Source organism: Syngnathus floridae, chromosome 1, assembly GCF_059516105.1.
Source record: "Syngnathus floridae isolate MCC-2025c chromosome 1, RoL_Sflo_1.0, whole genome shotgun sequence".
Taxonomy (NCBI): Eukaryota; Metazoa; Chordata; class Actinopteri; order Syngnathiformes; family Syngnathidae; genus Syngnathus; species Syngnathus floridae.
In genome coordinates, this window is record NC_142413.1 from 164,983 (window position 1) to 191,323 (window position 26,341).

General features: G+C 56.4%; 2 protein-coding genes and 1 long non-coding RNA gene across 9 annotated transcripts; 1 reads left to right on the forward strand and 2 right to left on the reverse strand.

Annotated features, from left to right (window-relative positions):
* Window positions 1-1,317: 1,317 nt before the first annotated feature.
* On the reverse strand, window positions 1,318-15,824 carry LOC148403055 (protein phosphatase 3 catalytic subunit alpha). 5 transcript variants are annotated; one of them, XM_088376720.1, is made up of 14 exons: window positions 15,357-15,820; window positions 9,268-9,468; window positions 7,662-7,786; window positions 7,367-7,478; window positions 7,135-7,280; window positions 6,841-6,980; window positions 6,583-6,660; window positions 6,411-6,505; window positions 6,212-6,337; window positions 6,054-6,125; window positions 5,102-5,186; window positions 4,518-4,615; window positions 3,358-3,387; window positions 1,318-1,515 (listed from the first exon to the last, which is right to left on the reverse strand). In XM_088376720.1, the coding sequence occupies exons 1-14, from the start codon at window positions 15,415-15,417 to the stop codon at window positions 1,322-1,324; spliced, it is 1,563 nt and encodes a 520-aa protein (XP_088232846.1). In that variant the 5' UTR covers window positions 15,418-15,820; the 3' UTR covers window positions 1,318-1,321. The 5 variants fall into 5 exon arrangements, with proteins under 5 accessions (XP_088232846.1, XP_088232832.1, XP_088232863.1 ...); XM_088376706.1 differs by lacking the exon at window positions 15,357-15,820 and adding an exon at window positions 9,574-11,192; XM_088376737.1 differs by lacking the exon at window positions 9,268-9,468 and having other exon boundaries at window positions 15,357-15,824.
* Window positions 14,707-19,567, forward strand: LOC148403056 (uncharacterized). Its single transcript, XR_015858698.1, has 3 exons — window positions 14,707-15,298; window positions 17,229-17,466; window positions 17,585-19,567. It is a non-coding gene; the product is annotated as an uncharacterized LOC148403056 (long non-coding RNA).
* LOC148403057 (transmembrane protein 151A-like) lies at window positions 18,661-25,833 on the reverse strand. Of its 3 annotated transcripts, none has more exons than XM_088376635.1 (6): window positions 25,728-25,833; window positions 22,881-23,231; window positions 22,297-22,431; window positions 21,541-21,680; window positions 21,385-21,424; window positions 18,661-21,169 (listed from the first exon to the last, which is right to left on the reverse strand). In XM_088376635.1, the coding sequence occupies exons 1-6, from the start codon at window positions 25,791-25,793 to the stop codon at window positions 20,021-20,023; spliced, it is 1,881 nt and encodes a 626-aa protein (XP_088232761.1). In that variant the 5' UTR covers window positions 25,794-25,833; the 3' UTR covers window positions 18,661-20,020. The 3 variants fall into 3 exon arrangements, with proteins under 3 accessions (XP_088232761.1, XP_088232770.1, XP_088232753.1); XM_088376644.1 differs by having other exon boundaries at window positions 24,823-25,820; XM_088376627.1 differs by lacking the exon at window positions 25,728-25,833 and having other exon boundaries at window positions 22,881-24,790.
* Between the last annotated feature and the right edge of the window lie 508 nt (window positions 25,834-26,341).

Genomic DNA, 26,341 nt, shown 5'->3' on the forward strand with positions numbered 1-26,341 from the left:
TCGAAGGACCAAATTTCGGTGGCACATTTACAAAACAGAGTCAAAGTATTGTTTACAATTTGAAACTTGTCATATGACGCCTTGGGCTAATCATGCATTTTTGAGCTCCACATAGTAACCACACACGGCTCACAAGAATTGTCAAACATGCGGCGGAATTGGACTGTGCGCGCGCACGTTCAAGCGCTCAGGAGTTGCATGATGGCGGCGGCGGCGGCGGCGCAAAGCGCGAAAGCGCAAAGCGTCGCCGCGGCCGGCGCTCGTCCCAAAGATGCTTCCAGTACAAGGTCACGAGAGAGAGAGCGAGAGAGAGAGAGAGAGAGAGAGAGAGAGAGAGAGAGAGAGAGAGAGAGCGAGCAATGCGGCTCAAAGATTGAAATTTGCCACGTTCTTCTTCGGTTCTTTTAGAAAACATGCATAGGCAGACACTTGATTCTTTTTTTTCTTTGTTTGTTTGTTTGTTTCGTTTACACAATAGAAGCTTTTCTATCCTCACTTTGTTCGTAATACTTAAAAAGAGAAAAGGAACATTCAAGCCTTAATAAATCTAACCTTCCCTTCCAACAGAGACAAAGCAACAGCTTAGCAAATGCAAATTCCAGTTACGAAACTCAAGAATATAGGATGGACTTGTTTAGCCGTAATACAGAAGAAAGAAAGAAAGAAAGAAAGAAAGAAAGAAAGAAAGAAAGAAAGAAAGAAAGAAAGAAAGAAAGAAAGAAAGAAAGAAAGAAAGAAAGAAAGAAAGAAAGAAAGAATCAGGTCAAAGCACACACCAAAAAGAACCTGAGGTAAGCATCATATATGTACACGACCGTAAAACGTTCCATTATTTGGCATTTCCGTAACATTCCATTTAAGACTGCCTCATTCATTTCAGAGTTAGTTTATAAGAGGAGCAAAACAAAAAAAGAGGGAAAAAAAACAATCAATAAATAGTTCTTTCTTACTTTGTACACCCTTACATCTTTAAAAACGCCATCTCGTCTTGTGTCCTTTTTAGTGCTGCGTTTGTTGTAAACGTACAATAGTGAGCAAGAAAGAAAAGGTGGAACGAACCATCGCCATGCAGCTTGTGGCCGGCCGGCCGGCCGGAGTATTAGGCGCATCCCGCCGCCGCCGGCAATCAGTGATCACATTTGACGAATAATTCCAAGGCATTTCCAAAGACTGGCGAGTGACACGGCGGCAGCACCCACCTCCCTCCCCACCCGGTGTGAGCCACACACGCTTCCCTCCCTCCCTCCCTCCCTCCCTCCCTCCCTCCTGCCGCTTCCCTCCCTCCTGCCGCTTCCCTCCCTACCTCCCTCCCTCCCTCCCTCTACTGGATGCCGCTGGCGCTTCCCTTGCCGTCCGTGCCGTTGGTCTCCGAGGACAGCGCCTTGTTAAGCGAGTTGAGGCTGGCGTCGGAGGGCAGCGCGTCCCGCCGCGGCGGCATCCTCTCGTTGATGCGGTCCAGGCCCTTGGCTTCCTCGAAGCTGGTGATCTTGTGCTGGGGCGAGAAGCCCTTGATTGCTGCCCGGAACGAGAAGATATTTCAATGAAAAAAATCGATCAAATCAAAAAGCCCCGTCGGGTCGGTCGAGACCTCCTGAGAGAGGAAGCCAAAGAAAACGGCAACATTGGCTCAGAGTAGCCACGTCACCCCGCCGCACTTGCAGCGGTTGACCTTGTCAGGCACCCGCCACACGGGAGAGCCACCCGGTGAATGTGCCGAGCTCCTGTTTGCGCCCACGGGGGGGACAACCAAAAAGCCACATTGGAAGGGGACGGACGAGAGGATTGGGAATTGCATCTGCGATCGCCGTGTCGGGACGAACGGGCCTTTTGCCAGCGTTTGGAGGGTTTGGACGAGCCGCTCGTTTCCACAACGGCATCCGCACGGAACCCGGCGACGCTTCACAGGGTGGAAAAAGAAAGACAAAAGGCAGGAAAGACAAGGAGTGGTGGAGCCCACAGAGACGTTGACGTCCACAAAGCGCAACCAGGCAGAGAAGCTACAGAAGGGCCGGAGGGGGCGCTTAGCGCTTGGCTCGTCTGCCCGGAGCATGCAGCAATCGGGGTGTCGGAGAAGGGAGGGAGGAAAAACATCTCTTCCGAGGAGTGCAATTGCTCCCCAAAGATAGCTCCGTGCTGGTTTGGGACGTAGCATCAAGCAGGAGCTGACTAGCGCGACCACTCCAATTTGCAATTTGTGTGGCTTTGGCTCACTCGCGACCAACTCGACGGAGCGTACGGTACATATATCCCAACTTGGTGTCACGTCCTATTTGTCTCATTTCGAGCTTTTGCTTCCCGATGGTAAGACGGCCACCAAAGCGGGAGGGAGGGAGGGAGGGAGGGAGGGAGGGAGGGAGGGAGGGAGGGAGGGAGGGAGGGAGGGAGGGAGGGAGGGAGGGGCTGGCTTCCCAGCCTCATGGTCGAACGGCGGAGGCACCCAACAACACGGAGAGGACGCTCCCTCCGGCGGCTGGGGCTCTGAGCGCTTGCCCGTTGCTGCATGGCTCCGGTCAGACGCGGGTTCTCGGCACACGTCACGACACGCCACGCCACGCCACGCCACGTCACAGAGAAGAGGAAGCTGAGGAGGCCTCCTCCGCTGGAAGCAAGCCTAAATAGCAGCGTGGCCAGCTACTATTTAGCGCGCACTTGACGTCATTCTTGCCCGGGTGGCCAAGCGGGGTGGTGGTGGGGCGGAGGCGGGCTTGGTGGGAAAAGCGGCACCAGCATTTTGCCCAATGTGCTGGCGCTCACACGGCTTTTCGCAAGGCTCGGCCGCTTTCAAACTGTTGGCAGGATGCCTGCCGCTTGCTTTTTTTTGGGGGAGGTCCAGATGTTGTCCACTGAGAGCCACTAAATGAAAAAGTGAAGGCAGGCAGGTGGGTGGTCACTTCAATTTGTGTTTGAGAAACATCCTTCATCCGGTCAAACGAGTCTGATCCGATTGGTGATTTTCCACAAACAAATGACCACTCTCAGAAATGTGGCCAAAGCATTGAACCAAATGCCATCAAATCGACGCGGTCTTGCTCTGGATTCTTTTTGTTTGGTTTTGTTTGCTTTTTGGAGCTGGATCCTCTCACCGGCTTTGCTCTTTTTCCACGTCCCGCGCCACATACCGGGTGGCTGGCCCTCAGTGGCACTTGGACACGCTGCTGGAGCGCCAATCGAAGGTGCTGCCGAGCGGTTCCCCTTTCAGATCCGCGTGGCCACGCAGGGCTTCTTACGTCCGTCCGCACGACTCTCACACAGCTACCAGGACGCCCCGAAAGAAAGCCCGCTCACCCTCGCTCGCTCGCTCGCTCGCTCGCTCGCTCGCGCGCGCTGTGCAGAGCAACACAGGAGCTGGTGATTTACCTTCGTCAGCCTCAATAGCTTCGATAGTAGCTGAAGAGAAGAAGAGGGGGGTTGCAAAACCAGTGAGAGAGGTGAGCAAAGAGGAGGTCACGTTGTCAAGGAGCACCGCCGACGCCGACCCACTGACAGACCGACCGACCGACCGACCGAGCCAGCCACCGTGCTCGTTATCGACACATTTCCCGTCACGTTAGCACAGACGGATGGGCGAGATAGAGAAGGGGGGGCGGGGGTCCAAGTGAAGCGCAGGCTAAAAATTCATCTCTCGTGCTCAGTGAAAAATAAGCTCTCTCTCTCTCTCTCACACACGCACGCACGCACGCACACAAAACAACGCTGGGGACCAATAAAGTATCCCTCCCTCCCTCCCTCCCTCCCTCCCTCCCTCCATCTACTCAAAACAAAGTCAGGCAAAAACGTTTCATACGGCCCTCAAAATCTTCAGGCAAACTTGGGCTGAGCATGTGAGATTTTTTTTTTTTTTCTGCGAGTCAATGTTCTTTCGGGCCACACGATGGAGGGACGGGTGCAGTGCAAAAGGGGGAGGTGGCGGGCGGGTCAAGTTTGGATGACGAGCAAAAAGGTGTGAGAAGCCCCGCTCGAAACACCATTTGGGATGTCGTTTCTTACACGAGCGTTTTGGCGAGTCAGATGAGCGGGATCTCGGCTCGGATTTGCGGCCTCCCCTTTCATAGGCCGCCCGCCGCTCGTCCACTCCCGAGCATCGCTGCTGAGATCCAAACAACCTTTTTTTTTGTTTGTTTTACTCAAAAACACGACTGCAAATTGCTGGAGCTGTTTGGAATTCAACATGAGAGGGTGAGCAGGACAACTAAAATCGCTCTCACAAAATGCGGCGCGGGTAGGGCGGTCGCATGTGTGCGTTTCGCGGAATACAAATCGACCTGCGGCTTCTAGGGAGAGAGGAAAACAGAAAGAAGAGAAAGAAAGATGGGCCACATTTGAAAAGCAAGCAAGAGCAAGGCAGGCTTTTTCTTCCCGTCTGAGACGCAGACACGGCTGGGGCAGGAGCCCAGGGCGGCGCCCCCCGGCGGAGGGCGGGCATAAGTGCGAGAGAGACTTTTTCTTCCCAGCTTAGCCGCAGACACGGTTGGGGCAGGAGCCGTGGGGGGTGGAGGAGGGGTGGCTCTCGGGCTTACCGTTCTGCAGCTTCTCCTTGCCGCCAGACAGCACGCCGCTGGGGAGCATGCCGGTCGGGGTGAGGCCCTTCAGCGTCAGCACGCTCTCGCTCTCCTCCCTGATGTGCAAACAAAGGTGCCGGCGTGAGCGGCTGCTCCAAACAAAACTGGCATCGTCTTGCTGAACGCTACCGCCGACCGAGTCATGTAGGATTTGTTTTCTTTTGGACCCAATACTTTATAAAAATGGGACTCATTGCCTCCCTGCTTGGCACTCAGCATTAAGGGTTGGAATTGGGGGGTTAGATCACCAAATGATTCCCGAGCGCGGGCGGCACCGCTGCGGGAGGGCTTCAATGCAGGGGACAAATTTCACCACACCCAGATGTGTGTGTGTGTGTGTGTGTGTGTGTGTGTGTGCGACGATGATCATTGGGACTTTTTTTTCCACTTTACTGCCCGCCATCGCCTTTCATTTTGCCAACGCGTTGGAAATGCCGTCTGGTGTTTTTTAGCGTGCGTGCGTGCGGTCGCACATTTGGGTCGGCGCGAGCGACCAAAAGAGGCGTCGGCCGTCCCAGCGCATCCCATCCACTAGTCGGTACCTGAGCACGGAGAAGACACGGGCCATCTTCCCAATGGCGCGGATCTTGTTACGAATGACTTCCTTGCGCGCAGAAGCTGTGGCACCTGCGGGGCACAAACCATTGCAAACCATCACCATTGGCGATGCCCGACACGCTCGTCAAGCATCACGCGTACGGCGCCACCCCGCCCTCCCGACTCGTCTCGGCAGCTTCAGAGAAAGAAAGGGAAACGAGCACACATAGGGGGGAACGAAATTTCGGTTTCTTTGTGTGTCTTTGGCATGTGGAGAAATTGACAATAAAGCTGACTTTGACTTTGACACGCTCGCCACGTCGGCTCGCCACGTCGGCTCGCCACGTCGGCTCGCCACGTCGGCTCGCCGCTACGGCGACGGCTCGCCGCTCATTTTCAAACACATAGACTCGCTTTGCCATTCATTTGCCACGAGGGAAACGGATTTGAAAAGTCTACGCCGGGGCGCCGCCGCCGCCGCACAGAAACCTTTGCTGACACGACGAGGAGCCTCGGTCGCAGGTCGGCGAGTACCTGGCAAAGCCGCTGCGCGAGCGCACACGCCGCCACCGCGGTGGCTGGAGTTTGTTTGTACCTGTTTTGGGGGCATATATTAGCTGTCCTTCTCATCAAAGAGCCCCAGAAGAGGACAGAAGAAAAAGGGGATAGACAAGTCAGTGGATGGCTGCGGCATGAAAGTGGAGGCAGTGGAGGAAGAAGTGGACCGGGGTGGGGAGGGGGGTAGGGCAAAGACAGCACCACAAGCGTAAAGAAAAAAACAAAGTCTGGAAAAAAAAAGAAGACAAATTAGATGAAGTCAAAACAAAGAGGAAATGAAGATGTGACGGAAACCTCGGGGTTGCGTGATGAAAAGCGTGAAGCTTTCGAGGAGCATGTCAAGAAAGAGGAGAAAGAAACGCCCAGAGCACAAGAAGAGCTCCATCCCGTTGGGCTTACCGTCCAGGTCCTCGTCAGTGGTCAGCTCGTCGTTGGAGCAGATGCTCAAGACGTTCACCAGCATCTCGGTCACTGCGGAAGAAGCAGAGGAAGAACTCCGGCAACCCGATCGAGGCAGTGCGAGCGAGCGAGCGGCTAGGAAAGCTGGCCCGACCGACCCTTTTCGCCGACAAAGGGCAGCGACCAGGTGAAGACATCCATGAAGTTGGGCAGCCAGTAGGGGTGGGGCGAGCAGTTGAACTGGCGGATGTTCATCACGTTGTTTTCGTACTTCAGCACGGCCGCTGCGCAAAACGCAAACCACGAAAAGGGATCAAATGCAAACGAGCGGGCTCGGTCCTCCCGCTGTCGCCTCACCTTTGTTGTTGTAGACATCTAGGTAGTTGGGTGCAGAGAAGATGGTGATGAGGGACGGGAAGCCGGTGGTCTGACTCTTTCGGTACATGCGGTACCTGGCGAGCGCACGGGCAGCGAGGTGAGCGCGGCTGGCTGGCTCCATCCCCCCACCGCCCCCTTTGTCGCAACTCACCCGGCATCCTGCGCTTCGTGGGCCCGGATGATGGATAACAAATTGTTGTGGTGGAGGAAGTCGCAAACAGCCGGGTAGCTGCAGCGGCCGGCGCAAGGGAAGGGAAAGGAGAAAAGCGCCTTTGACCCGGGCTCGCCGACTCGCTAATCGAGCTGAGGCCGCCAATTTCTGCGGTAAGGTCAGCATCGAGCGCCCCGGCTCATCCCGGCTCATCCCGGCTCGGCCCGGCCCGGCTCGGCCCGGCCCGGCGCCACCCACCTGTAGAAGTAGGAGCAGCCCCGCACCGTGTTGTGCGTGAAATGCTCCTGGCTCTTCTCGTTGCCAAAGTCCTCCAGGGGGTCGGACCAGAGCAGGTCGCACATGGGGCCGTAGGCCGGAGGCTCTTTGAATCTGTCCAGCTGCAAAGAGCACATTGAAAGCACGTGAAAGGGCCCGAGCCAGACGCTTGGCCTCCGTCGCTGGCCACTTGGCTTTGCTGCTCGTTTGCGGCGCAATTGCAACAACAACAAAAACAAAAACAAAAACAACGCCCTGCCCACCGGGGCCACCTACTTTCCTGATGTCGTCCAGATTTGTGATCTCTGGAGAAAGTCCTCCGTGTACGCACAGGAACTGCTGGTTCATAAGCGCCGCCAGGGGAAGGCAGTCAAAGGCGTCCATGCAGGCGTCGTACACCCTCTCGGAATACTTGATTCGACCTGCCACGCAGGCCGGGGAGGCGGGTCAAACCGGCAAGCATTGGCGGTGGCGGCGGCGGCGGCGGCGGCGGCGGCAGAGGACTTACATTCCTGCTTAAAGGTGAAATACTCGGTCAAATGCCGACATTCGTGGTTCCCGCGCAGCAAAAACAGGGTTTTGGGGTAGAGGAGCTTCAAGGCCCACAAGTAGAGCACGCACTGCCACCACAAGAGCGAGCGCTGCGGTCAAGACGCAAAGCCAACCTGCCGGCCGGCCGGCCGGCCGACCAGCCGGCCAGCCAGCCCCCCCGCCAGCCAGCCCGCCCGCCCGCCCGCCAGCCAGCCGGCACCGGGTCGCTCCTTTCCGTCGCCTCTCGCACTCGGGTTCGGCCGGCCACTCACTTCGATACTGAAGTAGCCTCTGTCCACATAGTCGCCCAGGAAAAGGTAGCGCGTGGACGCCGGGGAGCCTCCCACTTCAAACAGCTTCATCAAATCAAAGAACTGGCCGTGGATGTCGCCGCACACTACAAGCGGAAACAACATCTGTGTGATCTTCTTATCAGCTTTTTTCTAGACTGACACCACCCACCGAGTTTCAACGTGGCTTACCCCCCCCACCCCGCCCGCCAGTCAACCGCCGCCGATAGCAGGCGTCAACTCCAAATATTTGAAAAAGAAAAAAACACAGCCGGTCGCCACCGCTCCATCTGGTTCCCATGGTGGAGCAGGCGGGATCCGCACGAGCCGCCGCAACGAAACCTTTCAGCAATTCAGACAAAGCGCAAGAGGACATCAGTCTGAGGGAGGAGGGGGGGGGTCTCACGCCGCCAGAAACAATGTGTCCGTCGCTCGGCTTCAGTCCACCTACCCGTACGCGCGAGAAGCACAAGAACAGGTGGGAGTAAATTAACCGCCGCGGCGAGGAACCATTTGTTCTGACCGCAGCCCGCGAGCGAGCACCCTGAGAAGCGTTGCGGCTAGCGAGCGGCCGGGCGAGTGGGCGGCTGTTACACAATGAAGCTTCAGAACCCACACGGGGCGCTCCGAGCGCCAGAGGCCTGGCCCGTATCGGGCTCCGAGCGAGGCGGGCGCGACGACAGCAACAACGGCTGCCCTGGCCAACTGCAATGCGTGCACTTCAGAGAGCAAAGGTGGACTGGAAATGCCAGAGACGCCATTAAACCACAAACAAACGATAGGTTTCAAACAAGTGCCTCAGCTCCTGTTTCGAGCGTGTGAGAGCGAGAATAGTGCAATTGTCATAGAAGTCCGGTCGAGCGCATCTGCCTTCATTTTTGCCTCCTCTGACGCAGGCTCCTGAAAGGTTCGCCCTTGGGTGAACGGTTTAAACACAGCCAGCGAGATGGCCAAGCGGCCCAGAGTAAGCCGGGTGGGCTGGGCCGGCGATTCAATCGCGCGACTCAACGATGGCCGGTTGCCATAGATCCTGTGTCGGATTTGAAAGGCATCAAAGAAGCCTCATTGGCAAGTCTAATGGAGGGAGGGAGGGAGGGAGGGAGGGAGGGAGGGAGGGAGGGAGGAAGGAAGGAAGGAAGGAAGGAAGGAAGGAAGGAAGGAAGGAAGGAAGGAAGGAAGGAAGGAAGGAAGGAAGGAAGGAAGGAAGGAAGGAAGGAAGGAAGGAAGGAAGGAAAGAAAGAAAAAAAGAAAGAAAGAAAGAAAGAAAGAAAGAAAGAAAGAAAGAAAGAAAGAGCACTTGACCAGGATGGTCATTTTGTGGCTTGCCTCCCATTTTGGGACACAAACTATGACGCCGACATTTCCACATCAACATTTGGAGACGCACGCGTGTGCTGACGACGAGGCGGGACTCTTTTGCGAGTATTGAGCCGCTCGCTCCCCCCCAAATCCAATGCGGCCTTGGAAAGGGCGCTCGAGCCGCTCGGAAGGCGCAGGTGAGAGGAGCGACGGGGAAAAAGTAAACAACTACGGACGCTCTCGGCTCGAGCGGAGCTTTGAATTGAAATCCAAGAAGGTGGCGGGCGACCTGTCACCGGGGCCTCGACGTCCAGCAGGTTCTTCTCGGCGCGCAGGATGGCGGCGCCCTCCCTGATGAGCCTTAGCGCCACCGCCTCCTCCACGCGTCCTTCCTTGGTCAGGTGGCCTTTCAGCACGTCCACTCTGGGCTTGCCCTCGCCGTCAAACACCTCTTTGGCCGTCAGTCGATGGCTGGGCGGGAACGGAACGGCTGCGGAGATCAAGGCAAACTGGGTCAAAAAGGTGCCTCTTCATTTAGAAAGCTGCGCATGCATCCTGCTCAAGCTGGCGCCAGCCAGCGCGTGCGTACGCTAACCTCCATCCTCGCCGGAGGTGACGCCAGCCGTAAGCAGACCTGCGCTCTGGCGACCCTTGCCAAGCAGAGCCCTATTTGCCCTGCCAGCGGCAGCCACGGAAACTTGATATTCTTCCCGGAGCAAAATGAATTCATTCCTCCCTCCCTCCCTCCCTCCAGGCAGGCAGGCAGCCACGCAGGCAGGCAGCCACGCAGGCAGGCAGCCACGCAGGCAGGCAGCCACGCAGGCAGGCAGGCAGCCACGCAGGCAGGCCACTCTCGCACCATTCCGTTTTGGCTCACGCGCTTCTGTCTCCAAATCACCAGTCTCGGCCGTTTCATCCTGCGTTTGCATTCGCCGTGTTCATCCAGCGGAATCCAACCGTTTACTGCCGTGGACGAGTATGTACGTCATGGTAGGTTCTTCCGAATTCAACGGAGCCCTGTCCGTAGGACACAGTGCTCCAGATGCTCCAAAAGGGCCAGTGACAAACAGACTGCCTCGACGTCACGCCAAAGCGTCAAGAAAATGCATCCGTCCGCTCCGAGCGTCTCAAACGAGCCGTCCGTCCCTTTGCGGATGGCAGCGGCGGCTCAGAACTAACAACAGGCTGGCCTCTGCCTCCGGAAGTTCTTGACCCTCAACGTGCATGCCTTTTTCTGTGGAACAAATTCAAGAGCTCGCTGACCCCAAGTCAATGTCATCATCGCTAGCGTCGGTGACTCATCTCATCAGAGCGTTCACGGGCTAAGCGTTGGTGACCATGTAAAGCTACTGAGCTGAGCTGAAAGGCAATAAAGTGCGTTGCCAGGGAAACAGTCTTCATTTTTGACGCACCGCAGTCGAGCCAGGCCTAAAACGCGGCAAACAGACGGGTGGACGCGGTGGCGGGGCCTCTTGCGCAACAGCGACACTCGGCCGGGGCCGTTTGCTCCACACATTCCAACGCATTGCCAGCGAGCGCGCACGCCGGCCGGCGCCATCAGAAATCCCCCGATCGATGGGTGGGGCGAGCGACTGACCCAGGGAAGTCCCCGCAGTGGATTCCCGCTGCAGTGGATTCCCGCTGCAGTGGATTCCCGCTGCAGTGGATTCCCGCTGCAGTGGATTCCCGCTGCAGTGGATTCCCGCTGCAGTGGATTCCCGCTGCAGCGGATGGGCAGAGTGGCAGGGGATCAATGACACAGTTAGAGGGCCCCCCTCCCTGGGCTGGATCAATGAAACGACGACGGAACGCCCAAAATCTCCCTGGTTTCAAATGCGCCGTCCATTTTTTGCCTCCATGGCAAGCGCGGGCAAAAAGAGACAAACATTGAGACCAGCGTGCGCCAAGGTCTTTTGAGCCACCATCAATGGACGGACGGTAGCCTCGTTTGGAAGGTCTGGGCGGGCGCCACTGACTGTCAAAGCTCGCTGTCCGGAGTCCCACTTGGCTGTGTTTGTCAACAAAGCACAATCGCGCCATTGTGCTCTTCAACGTTGACGTGCAAACGCTCGCCCGACTCGCCAACCGTGACACAGCTCTCGGATCGGCAGCTTTGGAGCCTTTCTGAAGACGTTCCCGCCGCCGCCGCCGCCTCCACAATGCCGTGACACGGGATTAGCTTTCATTAGCAACGCAGCTGTAATCAGCTCTGGAGGGAGGGAGGGGGCGAGGGAGGGAGGGAGGGAGGGAGCGCTGAGTGAAAAGCGGCTGGCTGGAATGCGCCCCCCTTCCGTCAAAGCCCACAAACGAGGCAGGGGTCCCGCACCTACCAAGTGATTCGGACGAATGTTCAAGAGCACGTTTCAAAGGAAATCCTTGGCAATGTGCATCGAGGGCAACCGGCCGGGGCCTCAAGTTGGCCAAGCTCAGCGAAAGACGACGGAAGATGACCCGCCGCTGCCGCCGCCGCCGCCGCCGCCGCCGCCGCCCAGAGGGCTTTGCGAACCAATTGGTGCACGGCGGAAGCCGCAGCCAAAGAAAAAGAGCACCCGAGTGGCACAGGTCCATTTGCGGGAGGGAGCGCATGAGCGCAATATGGTGGCTTGTGAAGACAAAAAGCTGTCGCTCCATCTGTGCCATGCGACCACAAACAATGGAAGGCCAAGAGAAACCAGGGAAGGATTTGTAGCCATGTTTGTACAAAACGAGGCTTTTGCACCTGCACGGTGGGAGGGGGGGGGGGGCCATGCCAGCGCCATGCCAGTTGGCTGCCTGCCGCACACTTCTCTTGGCCAACGGGGGACACGGTGCGCTCGGGTCCAATTTCTCCTCACAAAGCCTCCGGCGTCGGAAGGTTCTGAGGTCAAAGCGCACGAGCACCTGCCAATGCGTGCGTGCGTGTCCAATTTCACCTGAAGGCTTTCTAGCGTATGTACATGCCCCGACGGACGCCATGGCACCTCTGGAGGAAAGAAAGAAAGAAAGAAAGAAAGAAAGAAAGAAAGAAAGAAAGAAAGAAAGAAAGAAAGAAAGAAAGAAAGAAAGAAAGAAAGAAAGAACGAAAGAAAGAAAGAAAGAGCTAGCAGTCTCCAACCACCAGCCCCAAGAAGGGAAGGCTGTTTGATTGAAACGCTCAGTGCAGTTGACTTTGCTTTTTGGCACAGCCACTGTGCTTTTTGACAGGTGGCGGGTGGACGGGACCGCCGCCTCCTGCTGCTCGCCACCGTGAGCAAACACCGGGGGGGGGCCTCATCCGCTCACTCCACCGCAACATCCTCGCTACTCCAGCGCGTGATGGATTTCAGCATAAGCATCACCCATCCGTACGTAGTTCAGGCTGGTCTCAATTGGCTGCATTGGTGCTTCATGGCTGCCAGATAGCAAATATTCAAAAAGGGCAGGCAGGCAGGCAGGCAGGCAGGCAGGCAGGCAGGCAGGCAGGCAGGCAGGCAGGCAGGCAGGCAGGCAGGCAGGCAGGCAGGCAGGCAGGCAGGCAGGCAGGCAGGCAGGCAGGCAGGCAGGCAGGCAGCCACGCAGGCAGGCAGGCAGGCAGGCAGGCAGGCAGGCAGGCAGGCAGGCAGGCAGGCAGGCAGGCAGGCAGGCAGGCAGGCAGGCAGGCAGGCAGGCAGGCAGGCAGGCAGGCAGGCAGGCAGGCAGGCAGGCAGGCAGGCAGGCAGCCACGCAGGCAGGCAGGCAGGCAGGCAGGCAGGCAGCCACGCAGGCAGCCACGCAGGCAGCCACGCAGGCAGGCAGGCAGGCAGGCAGGCAGGCTGGCTGGCTGGCTGGCTGGCTGGCTGGCTGGCTGGCAAAAAGTGCAACCTCATGGAAATGCCTCCAAAGCGCCATTAGCAGATTAAAAAAAAAAAAAGCAAACCTGCGACGGAATGCGGCGGCACTACAGCCGGCCAGGACAAACGGCAAAGACCGACAAATCCCAGCAAAGGCCTCCTTGGTGACGTTCCTCCACACCACTGTGCTGCGCTGTGCTGCGCTGCGCTCACCCAAGATTGCAAACAGCCATTGCTCTCACATACAATCCATACAGGTGTAGGCCTAGGCTTGGCAGGCTCGGCCCTCTTGCACAGATTGCCGTCTTGGCCGCCTTATGACGAGAAGGTTCCCGTCAGAGGGGCGCGCCTGCTTCCTCCTCCGTGTGCTTTGTTCCCATTTCAGCTGTTGGAGCTCAGATGATGAAGCTTTCTTCCTCCAGCCTCCAGAAGAAGAAAGGCTGACACACTGACCCAATTCCATGACGGGAAAGGCTCAGCCCGATAGCGAGGTGATGGCCGGTCGCAGCCGCCGAGATCAAAGACGGCGAGGATGCTCCTCTGCTTTGCGCTACAAGGAGCGCTTTCTCCTTCTTGCCGGCAATTTCCGCCGAGCCGTCCGTGGCTTTTGGTTGGCCGAGCGGGCCTCCGTTCCACCGAGTCCATTCCTGACCACGTGGGAGACAAAAGCCAATACAAATGGGGCGGGGCGGGGTCTCTCTCTGCGAGATGGCGCCGGCAAGGTGACAATTTGCTCCCAATTTTAAAGGGGAACGTTTCATCGCAAACGCGTGGGCCAAGCGGTTGCGTTTCGCCTGACCGCCATTGAGAAATCTCCAGCCGGTCAACCAACAGGAAGGGAAAGGAGCAAGAAAGCAACGGATGACGCACAGAGCCGCTTCTTGCGACAGTCTCGCTCAGCCAGAGAAACTTTGTCTCAAAGCGGCCTCTGGTCGCAACCAAGTCCGACTCCAACCGAGCCCGGAACATTTTCCTTTCTGTGTAGCGGAGAGAGAAGATGCCTCCCTCCAAGAGAACTCGCTGATGTGGATTGGCGGAAGGCGGGAATGTCGGCCAGAGCCGTGTTTCCCATACCGCGCCCGCCTGCCGCAGAAATTGGATTACGGGGTGCATTATGAACAGGATAACGGCCCGCTCAGCCACTTGCTAATCACACGCGGCTAATCTGAGAATCTCGACAGTTATGAGCATGCGGATCAGCAGCCACCGATGGATAGCGATGACGCTCTGACAGCCGCGGTGCGTTTGAGGACCGCCGGAAACCCCGCCGTGCGGCTTGACGGGAGAACCTGGATGTACTGTCCATTGTATATTAGAAAAAAAAAAAAAAAAAAAAAACACACAGACGAATCGTGGCTCTTTCACCACAACAACCACTCAGCAAGGGGCGGTACAACGTGACTTGGGTTGCAATTTTTAAGGAACTAGTCTAAGAGTCAGGTTGAGTCTTTTGCATTTTAATCATAATTTGTTTATTCTTTGCACTGTCTAAAACGTTTTGGAAATGGTCATTTTCATCTACATATATATATATATATATATATATATATATATAGAGAGAGAGAGAGAGAGAGAGAGAGAGAGAGAGAGAGAGAGAGAGAGAGAGAGAGAGAGAGAATGTTCCCAATGTAAAAGTTTTGTGCCTTGGATGAAAAAAGGTCGCAAAACACTGCATTCGCTGCCTGCCTGCCTGCCTGCCTATTGCCGTTTGCATTGTTTCACGTTATTCTCTATGGCTGTCTACTTTGACAAAAATTCAAATATTTTGGAAATACAATTCTTCACCATGTTCTCAACTGCTAGTTGTTGCTGTCAAGCGAGCGGCACCCGTCCGTCCGTCCGTCCGTCCGTCCACACAAGGCCCTCTTGTATGACAGATTGGAGCAAAGTGTGGCACGTCACACTACGTGTTGTCAGTTGGCAGCATGAGAGGAAAACGCGCATGCAACTGCCTGCGTTGCTTCTTTGCGCACACAAACCGATTGTGATCTTTAGTGCGTTCTACTACAATGCAAAAGTGGATTGTGAAACGCGGGCAGGAAGGCAAGAAAAGAAAAGAAAAGAAAAGAAAAGAAGAGAAAAGAAAAGAAAGCGACGGGAGGGAGAGGAAGGAAAGCAAGCTCTCTCTATGGTCGGCGGTGCAAGCAAGCAGGCAAAGAAAAAATGAGCTTGCAGCTCGCCCTTGCGATGCTTGTTCACAGTGTGTCATGCGTTGCCACGGTGTCCGGCCCAAAGGGCGAAACGGTCCAAAATGTGGCTTGTCGGGAGCCCGATTGGGTCAGGGTGAGCCTCACTTCCTCGTAGGGCGCCGCCGCTGTCAGCGAACACCCTTGTTGTTCCTCCTCCCCAGCTAGCCAGCCAGCGAGCCAGCCTGCCTGCCAAGCAAGCAGCCAGGCAGCTAGCCTGCTAACCAAGCAGAGCCAGCCAGCCAGCCAGCCAGCCAGCCAGCCAGCCAGCCAGCCAGCCAGCCAGCCAGCCAGCCAGCCAGCCAGCCAGCCAGCCAGCCATCTCGACCGTGAATCCGTCTCGCGGGTAGGGTGGGTTAGGGTGGGGGAGGAAAAATGTCAGCGCAAAATGGTAGTGTACTCACATTTCACCGCCCTGTCCGTCGTCGATAACTTGGGCTCGTCATTTGGCTTGCTTTCGGACATTTCCAGTGTGAACGAATATTGAGCTGGGGCAGAAGAAAGTAGGCGAAAAACGCTTGGCTGGCCGCGTCGCTCTCGCCGGACAAGTCTCTTGCTGCTGCTGCTGCTGCTGCTGCTGCTGCCTGGCTCCAGCCGAGGAAGGAAAGACAGCGAAAGACGGGGGATCCCGTCAGCGGCCAAAAATACAGCGACGTTTGCAGGTTTTCGATTTCACTGCTCCGGCCGGCTGCGAGCTCGGATTTACTCTTACTCCGCGCACAGTCGCCTCGACGCAGCGCGGAGAGGGCAGAGAGCGAGAGCCAGAGCCAGAGCCAGAGCCAGAGCCAGAGCCAGAGCCAGAGTCAGAGTCAGAGTCAGAGTCAGAGCCAGAGCCAGAGCCAGAGCCAGAGCCAGGGCGCACGCAAGCAAACGTGCTGGTTCCTTGAGCACGCCCAACCGCTACATTCAACGCTCCTATTGGTCCGGCGCACACAAGGCCACGCCTCCATCTCCCTTTGACGCAAGAAAAGGCAAACGATACTTGATGATCCCCTGCGGACAAATTCTGCTTGCTTGCTTGCTTACTTGAAAAGTCAAATAAGAATCTGTTATGTAAAGCCAACTATTGACCGTGCCCAACAACGGCGAATTACTTGAAGTTGGCTTTGTATTTTTTAGGAGATATGGTGTAAGAAAATTGGATTCATCAATGACATCATTGATCTAGCTAAAGTGGTCCCTGACCTTTGTTTGTTCAATTTTTCACCCACTTGAATTGAAACGACACCACAAACGCTCCAAGGGAATCCTGTTTCAGCAGTGAAAAGACAATCTTTTGTCCATCCAACAGCTGTTAAAGGACGCAGGGGAGCGCCAGAAGCCCATGACCGAGCGCCATCGGGCAAAAGTCCGAGCGAGCGCACGCCGAGCCGCTCGCAGAAACAAACAGGGCTGGAGCTGGAGCTAGGCCCGGGCTAGGGCTACACATTGACATATACACTATACGTGCCACAGAACATCACAGTCCAGAGACGGCAGCAGACGCGCAAGTCCAATGTGCCAAGTAGAAGACGCCGCGACAAAAAGCGCCCTTCATTCGCTTTCAAATTTGAAAGGTCGTTTTGTCCACTAGTCGGCTCATTGGTCAGAGCCCTGCTGCGTAGCGAGTGACGCGAGAGGCAACCGGCTCGATCCGCACTTGTGAAATCTCAAATTGATTCTCGTAACAAGACGTTGCTTGGTCTTTCACCTGATGAGACGCTCTTGATATTTTCAAAAAATGTTGTTTGTAATGTGCAAACGAGTCAGTGACGGGTGCAAATAGGCTTTCAACGTGCACTTGGGCTCAGCTGGTCATCTGCTATGCGAGAGTTAGACAAAGGAGCCGAGTGGCCGGGCCGGGCCGGGCCGGGCCAGGCCAGGCCAGGCCAGGCCAGGGCCGCCCCCGAAGCTTTGCTTGGAATTGATCGGCTGCAAGACTTGGAAAGGCGCCCGCTAATTCAATCTGCGTTGTTTATGTGCAGCCCGAGGAAATGAAGAGAGCAGAGCGCACGTTCCAGCCACTCGCTCTGATGAACTGCCGGCCGGAGGCACAAATGCCGGGCAATCCTTTGGGGCCGTTTGCTGTCCGCCTGAGCCCATCTATCCTCACAGCTGCAATGCCTTCTTGCCATGCCCGTTGAGTCCTGGCTCATTGTGCTTGATTGATGGCTTCATCAGCTTCTGCCATTGATCCTCTAAAAAGGGCTCTGCCACGAGTTGTGCCTTTCATTGAGGCTTGCCAAACGTTGTAGCTCAGATAGGTTCTTTTGTTCTTCTCTTCTTCCCTCCCTCAGGTCTCCGGCCAGTGCACTCGAGTCATGTGAGATGGCGAGGGCTAGCCGTGGGCGCTGGATGACTCGACTCTCTCTCGCTCTCGCTCTCTCTCTCATCAAGTGGCCCGAAAAGCAAGTAGAGCGCCCTCTCGTCGTCTTGCCACGAGAGCTTGATGCCGGCCACTTTTCCGCCGTCGACGCATTGAGGATGCCGTCGTCCGTCGTGCCACTCCCGGCAGTGGACTTTTGTTTTCTTTCGGTCCGTATTTCTCTGGCCTAACGACCAGAAGCGGAGTGCAGACGGCTTTTTGGGGCGGCGGCGGCGGCGGGGGCTGTCGAATGCCCCGCTAACGTGGGCGGGGTCGTTCTTTCCGCAGGTTGACCAACCGATGAACCGCGACGCCTTCCCCGCTCGTCCAGCCTCCGATTCATCAAGGCAGCGATTCGGGTCGTCAATAACGGCGAGACGGGCGGCTCCCCTGCTTGACCCGCCGGCTGAATGGCTCACAGAACGTGCGTCAGGTCCAGCGGTGACTGGTGGGCCCTGGCGCCAGCCGCCGCCGCGTTTCCTTGTTCATTTGTGGCTGGCTGGCCGGCTGGCTGGCTGGCCGGCTGGCTGGCTGGCCGGCTGGCTGGCTGGCCGGCTGGCTGGCTGGCCGGCAGGCTGGCTGGCCGGCTGGCTGGCCGGCTGGCTGGCTGTGCGGTGCGGTGGCTTGCGTTGTGAATGATTCCATTTGCAGCGCAAGCAGCGTACAAAATACAAAATAGCGCAACCAAATGGCCCAGGTGTCAAAGTCGAGGCTCAAATTGTTTTGGTGTCCCTCCCACTAAAGCAAATCCAGTGTGTCTACTTCATGTGTCTTGCGAAGTGGATTGGTTCTTTTCATTTGGCCAGAAAATTGGGTCGCAGATTTAGAAATACAGCAAGCGGCGCTTTGGCAAATAGTCAGGCGTCAAGCTGTATATGTCCACTGCCTCTTGAAGTTTGCATTGAAAACAACCACATCGCCCGTTAGCTTAATGCTCATGTAGTCGCCCTCCCTCCTCGTGGCGACGACAAAGATGGATAACGACGGAAAGCCATTTGTGCACCTCCCCGAAATTGCGCTTTGAACGATTCTTTTTAATTCCACTCCCTATCGCGGCTTGCTGTCAAAATAAATGGCCTTACGTGAATCTCTTCGCTTAATGCTAACGAACAGCAAAAGGGCAAAACAATGGTATCCTGAACCAAATATTATTGCGACTAACTGAGGAGTCGCGACCGTCTCCGTGTGTGTGTGTGTGTGTGTGCGCGCGCGCGCGTTTTACTGCCCCCTGGCGGCCACGCTGCTCAGCAGAAACATTGGACTGATGCCTCTCGCTCCCTGTAATAACGTAGACCAGGTGTTCTCAACTGCTTTAGTCCAAGGGACCACCATTATCACCAAGAAGCAACTCGGGGACCACTGCCTTGGCAGAATATTATTTTATTTTGCACCAAAGGAGGATAGACCTATACAGGCTATTTATTTGCATCTGTATGTCTATTTTGGGAATCTCAGCTACATGTGACATACTTTGGATGGGTAAATGATTGACAAAATTAGCTGGAATATAAATCTCCCCTAAATAAATCCATTTTATTTGGACAAAGGTTATACATTTTGTAGACCACACGTAATACCACCACGGACCGCTAGAGGGCCGCGGACCACCGTTGACGATCCCTGACGTAGCCAATGAAAAGTTTAGTTGAAAAGACACGACGATCTTGGGGTTGTCTTATTTTTGGGAGGCCGCAGCGGATTTCAACAGCGGCGCGGCGAGGCAAAGCGCATGCTCGAGCGTGAATTTCAAGGACAATGACTCAAATAGCTTTCCATCGTGTCAGATTTGTTTTGTACCTTGTCTGAGTCAAGGTGAGTGAGTTGGACCGCCCTCCCAAAGTGCTTCTTTGATATTTCGCTGCCAGCTCGACGTGGCGCTAGACGCCACACGAAGGCGGGCGACGCGGGAGGAAGACATGGCCATGCTGTCGGGGAGCGCCTGGAAGTCCTGTCGACACGCTCGCTAAACGGGAACGCGGCGCACGCGCTGACTACTTTAGTTTGGTTGCCAAGTGCTTACAGCGTATACACAGCAGAGATAGAGATAGGGATAGAGAGAGAGAGCGAGAGCGAGAGCGAGATTATTGCCCAAGTGCGTTCCGTCCTTACAATCAAATCAAAGGAACAATAATGAAACAAATCCATCCATACATACTAGAAGAATAGATAGATCAAATACTCGCCGGTTTGACTTTTATGTCCGATTTCATCTCATCGTGGCTGATTTGAGGCCATCTTCTTTCACGTGTGCTCGCCGTACCTGCGGAGGGAGGGAGGGAGGGAGGGGCCTCGCTTGCTGCAGCTGATGTGCTCGTAGCAGGTGATGTGCTCGCACTAGAGTGCTGCGGAAGACGCTTGGTTGTTCCACAAAGGCGTGCCTGCCTGGATGGGTGGGTGCGCTGCTGTGCGGAAGATCTGGACTCCAGGCCAGGTGAGGCAATATCGTTGCGGCTCCCCTATCCTGCTCCTCCCCTATCCTCCTCCTCCTGCTCTTGCATAGATTGATCCAGAAGCCAGCTTCCGTCCGTCTGCACTCGCTGCACTGGCAAAGTTTTGGGGCGGGGCAAGTGATTTTGTGCTCAAGTGAAACCATGCCTAAGATAAAGAGCGCTGCTCTGTCCGTCCGATAGAGAAGCCCTTTTTCTGTGGCATCTACGAGGGGGGGTTCAACGAATGGCAAGTCCAGAGCGGTGACTTAGGCCAAAGCCAGCCTGCGTTGCGTGTTCAGAGGCGCTCCCCGGCATGGCAGCTTTCATCCCCGTGGACAATGAGCACAGGGAAGAAGAAGGCATCCTGGTAGGAAGGCGGGCGATCCCTCCGGAGCAGGCCTCCTCCGTCTCGCCCGGCCCTCTGGCTGCGGCCGTCCTCGCCCCTCCCCTCGTCCGCCTCCCGCTCGTCTTGGTCATCGCCTTCCGCCTGCAGCACACCTCGGCTCTCCTCGTCGTCCTGCCGGGATCCCAAGCCTGGGAAAGAGCCGCCGCCGCCGCCGCCGCCGCCGTCCTCCCGGCTCCCCGCCGGGCCTCCTCCCATGCTGCGGGAGGAATGAAGGAGGCTGCTCCGCCTCCCTCCTCCGAGCCTACCCAGGGAGAATCCGCTTCGACTGAGCACCAGCCGGCCCGGCGGGCCGCCGTGCCCGGCCGCCCTCAAGGCGGCCACGGTGGCATTGAGCAGGGCGGCGGTTCCCGTGGGCGCCCTCAGTCGGGAGGGCAGACTGCAGCTGGACGCGGTCCGCCGACATCGGGGGCAGCTCTGCAGGAGGTATGTGGAGTTGAAGACCACCGGCAGCGCCAGGGGAGGTGGGTTCCCCTCCGGGTTGGGGGTGGTGCCCGGGGGTCCAGACACGGGCGTGAACGCGGCGGAGTTGTCGGTGCCGCCGCTGCCACTGCCTCCGCTGTCCAAGTCCATGAGGATGGCCTCAGAGTAGCTGGGAACCATCTGTTGGTTACAGCGGATGTGCCACTCCAGTTCTGTCATGTCCACCGTGTTGACCCGGGAGATGGCTCTGTAGCTGGACCCGTTCAGAGCGGCGATGCAGGGGATGGCCGCCATGCCCGCCATGGCCGCCATGCCAGCCCCTCCGTTCTCCGTCTCCCCTTGGCCTCCGCCGCCGCCGGGATCCTCGTCCTCCCCAAACAGCTTCTCCACGTGGTAGTGCACGTAGGCCGTGCGGTACTCAGACAGCACGCGCAGCGGCCACGAGAGCAGCAAAGCCGAGGCCAGCCAGAAGACCCAATACTTGGAAAACCACGGCTGGTGCGAGGGGTCCGGGAAGGCCAGGATGTGCTCGCGGAAATCCACGTTCTTCAGGTGCATGCCCTCCCTGGCCTCCATGTAGTCGTCCAGGCCCTCGTTCTCGCCGAAGAAGCGCGCTCGCTTGGGGCGGGAAGGACAAGTGAGTTGACAGCGGGCCGTACCACGCGCTTGCCAATCAATTCAAGGCTTTACGTTCACGTCGCCATATGACGCCCAAAAAACCCCAATCGGATTGTCGATTTGGAGCGAGCGGTGCGTGCCAAATGGCTTAAGTCGAGTTGATCTCGCGTACCTAAGTTTAAGCCAGTTCACCTTTACTTTGGTCTGTCCATTACCTGGGTGAGATAGGCAGCCTCAGAACGTGCGCTGGAGAAGCTGAGGAAGGGGAAAGGCAGGCGGTCGGTCGGTGGGTCGGTGGGTCGGTGGGTCGGTGGGTCGGTCATCTTTCACCACCAATTGCAAGCAAGCCATGGAAAATAAAGCTCACCTACCTGAAGCACTTGGTGAAGCGGAGGCGAACCGCCGAGTGCAACTGCAGCTCCAGCAGCTCCTTCGACACGTCTTTGACGCCGTAGCGGGCGTAGTCAAACTCGGAGCTGGAGGCGTGAGTGTTGACGCGCTCGTGATAGACCTGGAAAGGCCACAATTGCACCTTTCAAAGCAAGAGTGGTGAAGGCAGCTCAGAGGATCATTGGCCGCCCTCTCCCCTCCCTTACGGACATTTACACTGCCCGCTGCCTCAGCAGAGCTAAGGCCATCTCAGCGGACAGCTCCCACCCTGGCTCCGCCCTGTTTGACCCGTTGCCCTCTGGAAGGCGCTACAGGCAAATGAAGACCAGGACAAACAGACTCAAAAACAGTTTCTTTTCCAAAGCCATCGCCGCCCTCAACTCCAACCGGCACTCATGACACTTTCCTCCATGCACTATCCGCACTACTGTTTCCTGTTATTCATTTACTTTCCTATGATTCATTTCCTTATTGTATCCCTCCTTGGTTTGTGGTGCTCCTAAGGACGGGGACACCGGGGCATCCTTCTTCTTCTGTTGATAATTTGACTTGTACTTTTATCTCCCTCTCATGCACTGAATGGAGGCCTCCAATTTCATCGTACTATGTAGAATGACGATAAAGGTTTTCTGATTCAAATGTGACAACGCAAGCGGACTCGTAGGACCAATGCAGCGCAGTGAGCGGGAAATGGGGACGCACGTTTCCGCACCGCTAGAGAGAGCCGTGTCTCTCACCTGCGTGGTCGTGTACGCGTCTCCGTTGCGGTATCGCGTCACCTGCCTCGTCCTCCTCACGTAATGGTAGCTGATGGCCTTCCACCAAATGCAGGGCGTGGCCTGCTGGAGCCGCTGCACGCGCTCGTACACGTCCTGCAAATGTTTGGCGTCGATGAAGAAAAAAAAAAAAAAAAAAAGGAGCACACACACATTTTCAGAGCTTTTACTCCTAAAGAGTAGCTCGAAGCCTTTGAGCATGGCTGACCGGAACGTCCTCATGGACAGAATCCCTCAAGAGCAAAGTCTTGGCCAACTCCGCTTTGAGCTTGAAGAAACACCAAAGATGGCCAGCAGACGGCAGCATAGGGCGAGATCACTGCCTTTGGAAATTTCACTCGGACCACCAGTTTGAGAGGAATTAGCACGCTCGATGATTTGAGTTAGGAAGTAAAAGCCATAGCGACACGCACGCGCACAAAGACACAAGCGTGCGCACAAAGACACAAGCGTGCGCACAAAGACACAAGCGTACGCACACGCACGGCCAAGTGTACGTTCGCGCCGCCCGCCCGCCGCTTAGCAAACTCCGGCAAGCAACAAACCTGGAATTCAGCGTGCGCCAACACAGCCGTCTTGGAGAAGCAGTGCCAACACTCCACCAGGTAGACCACGTAGAGCATGGCCAGGAAGGCCAGCGGGATGTAGAGGTAGCCGCCGGAGCACGGGCTCTCCAGGCGCCGCACGTCACTGTAGTAGGCGGTCGAGGTGGTGGAGTTGCTGGCGGCGGCGGCGGCGGCCACGCGCACCGGCGAGGAGCTGAGCACGGGCACGCGGCACAGGGCGCACCAGATCAGCGTGGCGAAGCAGCCGTACATCAGGAGGCTCAGGAGCAGGCACTTCCAGTGCGACTCCCGGCACAGGGACGCCGCCGCTGACCGCCGGATCGGACGTTGCTGAGGAGACGCGTGCAGAGACGTGTAAGGGAACGCGAGGTCAACGCAAGCGGCACCATGCGGTCTTCCGATAGCGCCGCTTAGCATAGCGAGCGTTGGAGATGGAAGAAGCGGCTGACCATAATACGCTTTTATTTCCCAAGTTCGAATGTTGACTTTTCTCATTTCTAGTTCCCGATGCTGTGGGCCAGCGTGGGCACCGTAGCGGCCCATCCCCAGCGACGACCTTCCTGACGCTCAAGGGGGTCGGTCCGAGTGTGGAAGCTTGGCTGGCGACCAAAAGAGAGACGTCGCCACCCGGAACGTAATTACAAGCAGGAGCCAGTGAGCGTGTGAGCGCTATTGCTTGGCGAAGTGAACGCGGCCGGCGGCCGGCGGCCGGTGGCCGGCGGCCGGCGGCCGGCGGCCTCACTTGCACTGTGCGGATGTCCGATTACAGCCAGCCCCTAGTTCTGATTGGCCCGTCAGAGCCGGGCATCGCGATGCATGTGAATCATTTAGTCACCTCGGACGCTTGGAGACGATTCTGGAGCGGACGCTGGCCAGAGGACGCAACGCGGCTCTTTGGAGACTGCACGGCGTGCTTGAAGGTCGCCCATCTACGGCCTATTTCAAATCCGTCCGTTAGATGCCGTTGGCCTGACCTGTCTCCGAGCTCCACGGCCTCTACCCCCCCAGGTTTGGCTGATACAGCCTCGCTCCCTCCCCCAACGCTGGCAAGGCAGATCGCTTGAGCGACATACGTATAGCGCTATATCTGCTCTCCCCATTTTCAAACAAGCGTTTATTTCTCTGCTTCCATGCGAATGAAAGCCCCAGCCGCCTCAGAATCAGTATGAGCAACTGAAGCGTTTGTCCACCAATGGGATTCCAAATGTGTCCTCAATAATGTCAGCTTTCTTTCCGACACCCCGAATTCCAACTCTCCGATGTGGCCGTGTTTGATCGCCGTGTTTCCTGGTATTCAACCACAGTCCACAGTTGGTTAGCGGCCTTCCCATTGCGCTGCTGAGCTGAGGTGTGACTGGAGCGGCTATAATTAGCAAATCTTGGCATGTGGGCAGGCAGACCAAGAAGTGACTGAGGATCTGGAAATGTATTGTGTGTGTGTTGTGTACATATATATATACACACACATTCTTATACACTTATGTGTATTTACGTATGTACTGTATGTATCTAGTCATAGGACAATGATGGTCAGTCGAGAGACAAAGTGGAATAAAATGAATGAAGGACTCGCCTGCACTTTAGCAGTCAACTATTGACTGAAGGTAAATGGGATAAGTGCTTGGGAGGGAGGGAGGGAGGGAGGATGAGAGGCCGCCATCGAGTCCATCCGGAACGCTGGAAGGGCAAAACAGGAAGCATACTCGATCGCATGCATCGCCCATGCTCTCGATGGCAGCAAGCAAGCAAGGAATGTTGGAACGGGGCATTCGACAACAAAACGTTTACGACTTAGATTTCAGCACTTTGGCAAATGGTGACCGTTTCGTGGGGGGGGGGGGGGGGGGGATGACGACGGTACGGCCACTGCCAGTTGAGGTTTACTGTCAATTTCAACCTAAAACAGAGCAAACGGCCTTACCTTTGACACTGGCTAGCTAGCTAAACGCTCAAATGAATGGCAAATGCCGTTGACCTTCGCCACCTTTATCTATTTTCTTCAGGCTCCACAAAATACGGACTCGCGTTCGAGTAAGTTGGTAGCAGACGAACGGAACTCGATTGTCTTTTTCTTCACTCACGTCTGCACGACTACTATCTGACACTGTAGTGCCTCCTGGTGGTCGAGGCTGGCACACCCGCCGCTGTGCTGTGAAACCGATGGAGCAGTCAGTCAAACCGCGCGCCGCGATGCACTGTAGACACTTTGGCCTCTTTATTTGATTGCAAAGATGGGACTAATAATCGACAGCCGATCAAGATTGGTGATTTTTTTGAAAAATGCGTCCAGCTGCTGGCACTCTCAGCTTCTCAACAGTTAACTTTTCTCCCATTTTTGGAGTCCTCCGTGACAGCCGTGCGATGAGCCTTGTGTTGAATGAATCAAATGAAAACATCTGAATTGACTTGGGAAAATCATGATCTGCATTTTTGCCGATTATCTGACCATGAGCAAACCAGGAAGTGAATCCTAATCGATTGGCTTGTGCATTTTCTGTTCTGCCGATTTGAAATATTGTACTGCGTTTGAGTAAAGAGGTGGAAATTCAAACGTTTTGAGCACAGCATAAGCAAGCAATCTTTGATTCAAATCACCATTGGCTGCAACTGTAGAGGGTAATGCGTTTAGAAAAAAGTCGGGGAGCTTGAGCAATTTGTACGGCTAATACAATCAAGTTGAGCCTACTCCAAAGATGTCATCTTCGCTCTGCGTTGCCGGCCGATGGAAAACAAGCGCCCGATCGAGTGTCCTTGACCCGCTTCGCCCTTCCCTTCAATGACACGGCGTCCGCATGCACCGCAACTTGTCGGCCAGCCGGTCCTTACCTGCTCTCGTCCCGACCCTTCCTCCAAAATGGGCTCTCGTGCGGCGGCCCTCTCCTCCGTCCGCATCTTCCCTCCTGCCGCTCCTCGCTTGTGCCCGTGCCCCCCCCCCCCCCCCCCCCCCCAACCCAACTCCTCGCCCCCACCACCACCCCTCCCCTCCTACAAGCGAGCACAGGCGGCGGCGGCGGCGGAGGCAGCCGTGTCCGAAGGCAGCTGGCACCTCCTCCCGGGTGGAGCAGCGGGCTCGGTCACGTCGGTCACCCCATCTGCCGCAAGTTGGTGTCCGCTTTCACGATGACGGCGCCTGCGGCAAACGGGCATCGTCGAGTCCGCCTCTTGGAGCTCAGCGATGCTCGGCCGGCTCCGTCATTCGGCGTGAAGAAGAAGAAGAAGAAGAAGAAGAAGAAGAAGAAGAAAAAACCCCAAACAAAAAGAGTCACGCTGCGGCGGCGGCGGCGGCGGCACCCTTCTGCGGCGACGCTGAGCCAAAAGCGGGGGACGCGAACCTGACAGACAAGACTGCATACGGCGCACGCACAAGCGGCGACGCCGAAGATGACAGACAGCGCCGCTTTTGCACCTTTCTCTGACGTCATCGGCGCGCCAAACACGGA